The 10,000-nt window shown below is 37.2% G+C and overlaps 1 protein-coding gene across 8 annotated transcripts in view; it reads right to left on the bottom strand.

Annotated features, from left to right (window-relative positions):
• Window positions 1–10,000, bottom strand: part of LOC106877962 (uncharacterized) — a 547,541-nt gene that overhangs the window by 32,814 nt on the left and 504,727 nt on the right. For 6 of the 8 annotated variants that reach the window (XR_016242002.1, XM_089352821.1, XM_089352825.1 and 3 more), the window contains one exon: window positions 9,283–9,379. The exons of the other annotated variants lie outside the window; for them this stretch is intronic. Coding sequence is in view for 1 of the 6 variants with exons in the window: in XM_089352821.1 (XP_089208947.1) it covers window positions 9,317–9,379 (63 nt within the window). In the remaining 5 variants the exon portion in view is untranslated. Of the gene's footprint in view, window positions 1–9,282; window positions 9,380–10,000 lie in introns of those variants that run through there. 8 annotated transcript variants of the gene reach the window in all.

The raw sequence follows: 10,000 nt of genomic DNA, 5'->3' as shown, positions 1-10,000 counted from the left end.
TATTTTAAACGATTTTATTCCCTAACTAAGCCAAGCGTGAGTCGGACACTGTTAATACGAACTTTGACCTCTCGGCAGCTGGACATCATAATCTAACGCCATGTATCGAAAGAGGGGCAACTAGCAGCGAATCAAGCCACAAGCCAGTTAGCCGATTTCTAATTCGTCGGCCGACAAGCCGTCGAAGGAGTCTTTACGCAGTCGCCCGACTTGGTAACATTAGCAGTTAAATGGTTTCTTAAACCCCACCCAGTCATTTCAAATAAAGATATAGAAGACAACAAAAGTTCCCGATAAATGAATTGGCGGGAGGGTTACGATTGGAAAGTCTTTGAATCACTGATCTTATTTGAGTTTGAACCAACAACAGCAACTGTCAGTTGGTGCTATTCCGCTTCAGTTAATAACCTGTAGTAAGATATGAATTAAACTCTATCTTAGATGAAATTTGGACAAAGTAGCTGCCGATCCAACAGAATAGCGAGCACGTTGGACAAAATGCTTAGCAACATTTCATCCGACTCCCTTTGTTCTGAGTTCAAATCTCACGGAAGTCAACTTTGCCTTTTATCCCTTTGAGGTCGATAAAATAAAGTACCAGCCAAGTACTTGGGTTGGTTTAACCGATTTGTTATTCCCCACCTTAAATATCAATGGTCTTAAATCTTATAATGGACCTTTGTCCAGTTCAGGGATAATGCTGTGATCTTGGTCACTTGTACGGCATTGAAATCAAGTAACCGACCAATATGATATATAGGGTCTGAGGAAAACAAAATAGAAAAAAAAACCCCCACAAGATAATCACAAATGGAACGCCTTTGATTATAGGTCTAACTGATCTGGATTGACCTTGGGTTAAATGGCAACAATGAACGACTTAAGCTACTTCACCCATGCCCTCTTAATAAAATTCTTTTGCATTTTTTTCACTGATTGTAATCATCGGAGGCGTGTAGCCTAGTGGTTAGGGGTGTTGGACTCATATTCGTAAGATTGTGGTTTCAATCTCTAGAACGGGCGACGTGTTGTGTTCTCGAACAAAAAACTTCATTTCACGTTTTGCAGTCCACACAGCGGACAAAAAGAAGTCAAGTAATTCTACGACGCACCAGCGGGGTGGGGCGAATATGTATATATCTGTAAAAATATGTGACAGTTATTCGGTAGCCATGATAAAACTGAGTTTCGAAATGGCCAGATAACTGAAGAGATGGCGGCGTGGGTTTCCGCCCCGGCATCCGAAACTCGGAGTTTTATCATGGCTACTAATAATTGTCACATATTTTTACGGATAAATTCCTCTATTTACATAATATCGAGGTCTCTTTCTTTCATTTGTTGTCTTTTCTATCAATATATATATATATATATATATATATATACTCATCTATATACGCTAAGGGAACCAGGAAACTGGTCCTTGTGAGTCTATAAGGCTCGAGAAAGATGCTTTTAATCATTGGAGTACGACCAGACAAGGTCAGTATATTTAAAAGTACTTATTTCAGTATCGTATTTATTTTACCAATATGTAAAAGTTATCTCTCTTCTTTTCACAAAACACCAGCCCTTTTTCTATTTCTGCCTTCATATTATTTTTTTTATTTGATTTATGGTGAAATGTCAGATGTGACTGTCACATAATTTCATTTCCAATCCACAGTAAACTGTATCTGTACAAGAATTACCATATCTTCATGCTAAGTTCGGTTATATATTTCTATAGACTGTGTTGCATTCTTATACACTATCACTCGTCAATTCTTCCCATGATCTGTGGCCATGTGCCTTTGTACGTTATCAATACAAGATGATAATTAATGATATTTTTGTTAATTAGTCGAGCGTATGACGCTTGGTCATTCTTGCTTTCATAGCTTGACCTAACTGCAGCTGGCCATTGCTCTCTTTGTGTAAGCCATTATTATACAGTGGGAGTTTTGTGTTTCCTTTTGTCCTGGAGTGCTGGGGCGGGGATGGGTGTAGTCAGTCCATTCACAAACAAAAAGGAAAGTACAAAATCACTACCGCCACAACTGACAGTAAACAATCCACCACCAACGACACCACCACCACCACCACCACCACCACCAACGACACCATCACCACCACCACCACCACCACCACCGCTACTCACCATCACCACCGCCACCACCACCACCACCACCAATACCACCACCACCGCTACTCACCATCACCGCTACTCACCATCACCCCCCACCACCACTACTCACCACCACTACTCACCACCACCATCACCAGCAGCACCAGCAGCAGAAGCACCACCACCACCACCACCACCACCACCACCACCACTAACAACAACAAAAACAAACAACAGCAGTAATAATTGTATCAAATTTAGGTACAAGACCAGCAAAAATAGAAATAAATAATAATAATAATAGCAATAATAATAATCCTTTCTACTAAACGCATGAAGCCTGAAAACTTTTTGGGAGGAGACTAGTCGATTACATCGACCTCAGTGCTTCACTGATACTTAATTTATCGACTCCGAAAGGATGAAAGGAAGAGTCAACCTCGGCAGAATTTGAACTCAGAACGTAGCGGCAGACGAAATACTACTAAGTATTTTGTCCGTAATAATAATAATAATCCTTTTTACTATTGGTACAAGGCCTGAAATTTGGTGGGAGGGGGCCAGTCGATTACATCGACTCCAGTACGCAACTGGTACTTAATTTATCGAAGGATGAAAGGCAAAGTCGACCTCGGCGGAATTTGAACTCAGAACGTAGAGACAGACGAAATACCGCTAAGCATTCTAAGCATTTTGTTCGTAATAATACCGGGGAAGTGAGAAGACACCGGGGAAGTTTAACATGTGAGAACGATAAATCACTGCTCCGAAACTTATCCAAAAACATCGGAAATAAAGACATCGCATTGAGCCAAAGAATAGCTGACAAAGGGTTGGACTATATCCGAGTAAGTAATACTCATTGAAATTTATTTCTATTTTTCCAAATATAATGATGTATTTTAACTTGATACCTCCACTACCCGCACAGCGATCGTAAACACACGTGTTACATCAAAACCAAACCATCTTCGAACCCAAAAACACCATGTACAAAAAAATTGCAAACAGATTAAATAACACCGGTATTATTACACCCAAGAATAACAACCGAGAAGTGCGTACTGTAAGCTTGTTACGAAAAAAATACGAAGATCTGAACGTGCAAAACAATCTGACAACAGAAATAAACGAACCGGTACCCTACGAAAACGATGACCGTCAAAATAAAGGACCGGACGTTGTTCCTCATGTCCCGCAAACAAAACCAAAACGGCATAAATGGACACGTGAGGAATACATTTCGATACTATACGCCTATTTCACAGCAGTGCTCTACCCAAAAAACGAAAACGCAACAACACATACATATAAAATATGGAAGAAAAATAATGTAAATATAGATCTCGATAAAACAATGAACCCTAAAAAACTAGCTAACATAAGAAGATATATTCTAAAAGCAAAAAAAAAATATCAGAAATAGAAATAGAACAATTGAAAGGAAAAATACATCAGGAAAATCTAGATAGTAGTCACACAGCAATGCCAAATAATAATATAAACACTGAGATAGCAAAACACGAGGACAAACGTAACATTTCCGGCAAAAACGAAGTAAACAAAAAACAACAAACCCAGACCGTAGAGATGTATAATAGTGTACAAAAAGCACCAATCCAGAACACCACAGACACATATATGAATGAAAAGGAAGGCAAAACAAATCTAAAGCCTGGGAATAACGAAGGGAAACCTAATAATTACGATACTATGAAAATGAGAATAACCAAAGAAATGAAAACCACAGATCTTAGAATGGACCACAGATTATATCTCCCAAAAATCAAAATAGACAATAAAACAACATCAATAATAAATAGCATAAACCTGGCGTCACGGAACTAACAACCACAGAAACAACAGGCAATATCACTGAGCTAAATGACATAATATATGCGGCAGCCACTGCAGCCACAAAAGAAGCAGGATACTCACTCAAACCCATCCGAACAGGAGTTCTACCACCCAAACAGACCTTGTGGATAAATAACATCCAGAACAAAATTAAAAAAAAAGAGAAAAGATTTATCGATTCTCAACGAAATTAGTAAACAATCAACACTACTAAGTAACAAGAAGAAAACAAAAATACTGTACAAATACAGCATTACAGAAAAAGATTTACCTGAGGCAAAAGAAAAACTAAAGCAAGACATCCTTGCCAAAGCACAAAGGATCCGCCGGTATGAGAAACGCCAACGTTTCTTTGAACAAAACAAACAGTTCAAATCCAACCCCAAAAAACTCTACCAAGAACTGGGTAAAAATAAAATAGACATTACTGCAGCACCAACAGCAGAAGAACTAGAGAAATTCTGGAAACAAATATGGTCGGTGAAGCAACAACAACCCCAGAAAAGGACCATTAAAACAACGAACTTAGCACCTGAGCAACTCTGGGCCCCTATAACAACTGAAGAGGTCACCCAGACGCTGCAAAGACTAAGCAACTGGAAGGCACCTGGACACGACAAGATCCCCAATTTCTGGTTAAAACACCTGCCAGGAATGCATAAAAAGTTGGCAGAAAACTTTAACAACATACTAGCAGAGCCAGAGACAATGCCTGAATGACTCACAAAAGGGAAAACCATCTTAATCCCCAAATCCACGGAAACGGAGAAACCACAAAACTATAAACCGATAACCTGTCTCCCTACGATCTACAAAGCCTTTACTGCAATAATATCGCAGAAATTGAGTAAACACCTGGAAAATAAGAACCTGTTTCCAGAAGAGCAGAAGGGATGCTGCAAGGGCTCATACGGCTGTAAAGATCAATTATTGATCAATAAAGCCATAACTGAAGACAGCCGCAGAAAGAAGAAAGGCCTCAGTATGGCCTGGGTGGACTACCAAAAGGCTTTCGACAGTGTTCCTTACACGTGGATTCTGGAAACACTAGCCATAAACAAGGTGGCACCAATTATCATAAAATACATAGAGCACTCAATGAACAAATGGCAGACAGTGCTACAGCACCAAACAAAAGAGGGACTTGTGAAAACGAAAGCCATCCCCATTAGAAGAGGAATATTCCAGGGAGACACGCTCTCTCCACTCCTGTTCTGCCTGGCACTCACACCTTTAACCGAATTGCTAAATAGAACTGGATGCGGTTACAAATGCTACGGAAAAACAGTCAGCCACCTTCTATATATGGATGACCTAAAATTATATGCAAAAAACGACAAAGAGCTAAAAACACTACTACAGACAGTACACGGCTTTACCAAGGACATAGATATGAAATTCGGATTAGAAAAATGTGCCAAAGCAACCCTGAAAAGAGGAAAATTAGTTAAAAGTAGCAATATAACACTAGATAAAGCCAATGAAATAAGAGAACTAGACGAAAGCCAACCATATAAGTATTTAGGAGTCAATGAACTAGATAGGATACAACATACACAAATGAAAGAAAAAATAAAGAAAGAGTACTATAGACGAGTTAGATCAATACTAAAAACAGAGCTCAATGCTAAAAACAAGATGATGGGTATCAACACTTTAGCTGTCCCAGTTATAAGCTACAGCTACAACATCCTTAACTGGACACTAAACGAACTATGTAAAATAGACAGGAAAACAAGAAAAATAATGACAGGATATAGGATGCACCACCCAAAATCTGACATAGAAAGGCTATATATACAACGCACAGAAGGTGGCAGGGGTCTTATACAGCTAGAAAACTATTATAAAATAACCACCATAGGACTGCAAAAATACCTACTCCAAAAAGCAAGGGAAACTAATACAAATAGCCACAAAACACGAGCAAAACAAAAAGTTGTTTTCAGTATTTAAGGAAGCTGACAAATACAAACAAGAAATCAATCTACCTAACAAATACGAAGAAGAAGAAGAAGAAGAAGAAGAAGAAGAAGAAGAAGAAGAAGAAGAAGAAGAAGAAGAAGAAGAAGAAACAACAAAAGCTATAAAACAAATGAAATCCAAACTAAAACTAGAACAGCAACGAACCATGATAAAACGATGGCAAGAAAAGCCCCTACATGGTAAATACTGGGCTAAACTAAATGCGAAAGAAATAGACAGAGAAAAATCCCAGCAATGGTTGAGAAGCTCAGGACTCAAAGCAGAGACTGAAGTATTTTTAATTGCTGCACAAGACCAAAGCCTCCCCACCAAAAATTACCAAAAAACACATAATGAAAAGAAATATAACAAGTAACTGTAGAATATGTGGAGATGGACAAGAAACAATAAATCATATTATCTCTGGCTGCCCAGTCCTGGCTAAGAAGGAATATATTCACAGACACGACAGAGCTGGGACCTATATACACTGGAAGCTATGCCAACACTATGGAATAACAACAGAAAAATGATGGTATAAACACACGCCAGAAAAGGTCACAGAAAACGAGAAAGCAACCATACTCTGGGATATGCCAATACACACAGATAGAGAAATTAAGGCAAATAGACCAGATATAGTTGTCAAAGATCATGAAGAAAAAAAATGCTTTCTAATTGATGTATCAATACCAGCAGATGACAACGTTTCTCTAAAAGAAATGGAAAAACTATCAAAATACAAAGACCTGGAAATAGAGATAACTCGAATGTGGAATCTAAAAACAGAAACAATTCCTATCATAGTAGGTGCCTTAGGTATAATAAAAAAAATATTCAGACAAATACATAACAAAAACACCAGGACTTACAAATATATATAACATACAGAAAATTGCACTACTGGGTACTGCACACATTCTACGCAAAACACTTTCAATACAGTAAACATAAGAGCACCACAGCAAACCACAGCACATACCCAAGGCGCACAGAGCTGCGCTCGGTAGTGAAGTGAAAGCACGTTATAAAAATAAAACTACTGAACAATAATAATAATAATAATAATAATTCTTCTAAAGTTGGCACAAGGCCAGTAATTTTGGGGAAGGTGTAAACCAATTTCATCGACCCCAATGCTCAAATAGTACTTAATTTATTGACCCCGAAAGGATGAAAAGCAAAGTCGACCTCGGCGGAATTTACTCAGTGTAAAAACGGACGAAATGATGAGGAAAATAACAATAATAATAATAATAATAATAATAAGGATTTATCAGGAGGGTTCTAAGTATTTGAAAGATTGCTGAAAATTTGTGGTTATCTAAGGTTACAGGTAAGTCACTAATTACATAAATCACATGAAGAATAAGACCATACCTGAGCCAAACCAAAATATTAATAATAACAGTAATGATGAGGATGATAATTATAATGCCAATTCTTTTGTTGTTGGCACTTCGTCGGTTACGACGACGAGAGTTCCAGTTGATCCGATCAATGGAACAGCCTGTTCCTGAAATTAACGTGCAAGTGGCTGAGCACTCCACAGACACGTGTACCCTTAATGTAGTTCTCGAGGAGATTAAGCGTGACAAGGCTGACCTTTTGAAATACAGGTACAACAGAAACAGGAAAAAAGAGTGAGAGAAAGTTGCGGTGAAAAAGTACAGCAGGGTTCACCACCACCCCCTGGATATAAACCACAACAGCTCTACGAACTACCACAACCAACCAACTATCTCAACGGCAACTTATCAATTATCATGCATAGGGGCTTCGACGCAGTCACTTGACTTACAAGATATAGCACCCAAATTTCCCTCAAATTAGATTATTACAGCCATACAAAAACAAAACAAAACAAAGACTGTATTCTTTAGCAAAAATAAGATGACAAGAGGTTTACGGCTCGAATGCTGACCTGGTTGGGGTGAGGGCAAAACGACAACAACAACAATAATAACATCACCAACTAACCTACTAACCAACCGGCCAACCAGCTAGATATCCAGTTTTCTATCCCGCCAATCTACTACTTGTTTCCTTGGGTCCAACTATTTGCATTACTTAACCCATTAACATAATATATTCACATACTATGTTCTAACTTAGAGTCAGTATAATTATAAATTTGAAAGGGGTTTGGATGACGCAATCGGAATATGTTCACATTCAGAACCAGTTCAGTTACATCATTTTGATTATTATTCAAGAAACGGACACCAAAACTTCTAATTCCGTTGGCTCTAAAATGGTTTACTCTTTATTTCAAAAGTGTCATCGCAATTTATGGTGACGTTTTCGAGGCGTAACTGGAACCAGTTTATAGTAACTAAAGAACGAATGGATATTGCACCACCCCTCTCCTCTGTCTCTTTATAAACCTGCAGATCAGTGGCTCTAAAGTAGTCCGCCACCAGGAATATTCTAGGTGCGCCATGAATTTTTAAAAATGTAATAAATGTTATAATTGTAATATAATAACCTTTAGAAAATCCGTACTAATGCTTGAGTGTCTTGCAAACATGTCCAAAAGTTTATTAAACTTCGTATAATTTGATTATTCGAAAGCCGATTCTCACTCACCAATTACAGGAATATTACTCATTAATGTCATCAAATCCTCAGATCAAAAATATCACGGAAATAAATAATAAACGAAATAGTTATTGTGATGCAAACACAAAGACTACTGTGAATTTTAGCAAATTTACATGGATAAGAGAATTGTCTAATGACATTATGGGAATATTTTCCCTACATAATTTAAAACTCAGTTCTCCCAAGAGGAGGGGGTCTTTACAGTGATGATGGACTCTTACGTCTGAATAACTATAATCCTCATCAAACGAAATCACCAACAACATGATTACTAATTTAGTCAAACATCTATCTTTGTCAAACTTAGCAACCAACAATTTTTCTTCTACATGATTTAATAATGTTTGATAAAAAAAGAAACATTACCTGTGTTGAAGGTAACATTAGCAAAACTACTCATATAATAGGAAAATGAATATTACTTAGCCTCATTTTCCTGTTACTTTAGCCATTGCACCATGACACACAAGTACTCCTGCTGACATAGAAAATAAACTTCCACCCAGAATATAAGTACCGTAAATTATAATAGTGATAAAATCAATCAATAATAATAAAAGCAAAAATAAAATCACATATTTTAATTCCTAATTTTCTTAACATATGCCCCTCTTAATATGTCTAGATTGAATACCCCTAAAACTAAGCCAACTAGTAGCAACTGTATTTGTATAAAAACAAGCCAATGATATAATTTACTAGAAAACCATATAAATTAATAACTTATCCAACAAATATATCGGACTCACCGGAAATCCATATAAAATTCCATTTAATCAGCATTTACATACATTTCAAATCAAATACTGAAGTGAAGAAGCTTCGATCTCTAACTTCATTTGGGACCTGAAAAATCAAAGTAAGCCATATAGATTAAAATTTAACAGCCTTGCCACAGCGTTTGTTCGTGTGTGTGCGTGTATATATGCATGTATTTATGTGTGCGTGTATGACTGTGTGCGTATGCGAGGACATACGTCTATTCTTTGCACCTAATTCTCATCTTTAGAATCAGAATTTGGTAAAAAATATTTTGGAATTTTAAAATTCAGAAACTTTTCAAACGTTTTTAGAACTTTTAAACACACTAAAATCCAAAATCTTAGCATTCCTGAAAAACCGACAAACCAAAAGATCTACAATTAATAATTCTCTTATCCTCAATTAGTAACTTTCCAATCTACAATTAGTAACACTCATTAATACCCTCTGAAACTTCTGCTTTGTTTTTATAATATATGATAACTATATTCACCGAAAAGTAATGAGCACGCGTCTCTTCATACAAAGATTGCATAAAAGTTTTGCCCGAACAAATGAACTTTCTTTTTGATGTCTCTGTGTGTTGCTTTGATTTTCTTAAGTTTTCTCACGGTACAAGTACAGGCACTGACGAACCTTGATTTAGCGGTTGACGAATTCCCTTTGAAGTGAAACAAGTTGTACATACATACTTGCATGCATGCA

Source organism: Octopus bimaculoides, chromosome 5 (genome assembly GCF_046866305.1).
Source record: "Octopus bimaculoides isolate indiv1 chromosome 5, ASM4686630v1, whole genome shotgun sequence".
Taxonomy (NCBI): Eukaryota; Metazoa; Mollusca; class Cephalopoda; order Octopoda; family Octopodidae; genus Octopus; species Octopus bimaculoides.
Note: the sequence above shows the minus strand (reverse complement) of the source record. Positions and strands in the feature narration are given on the sequence as shown.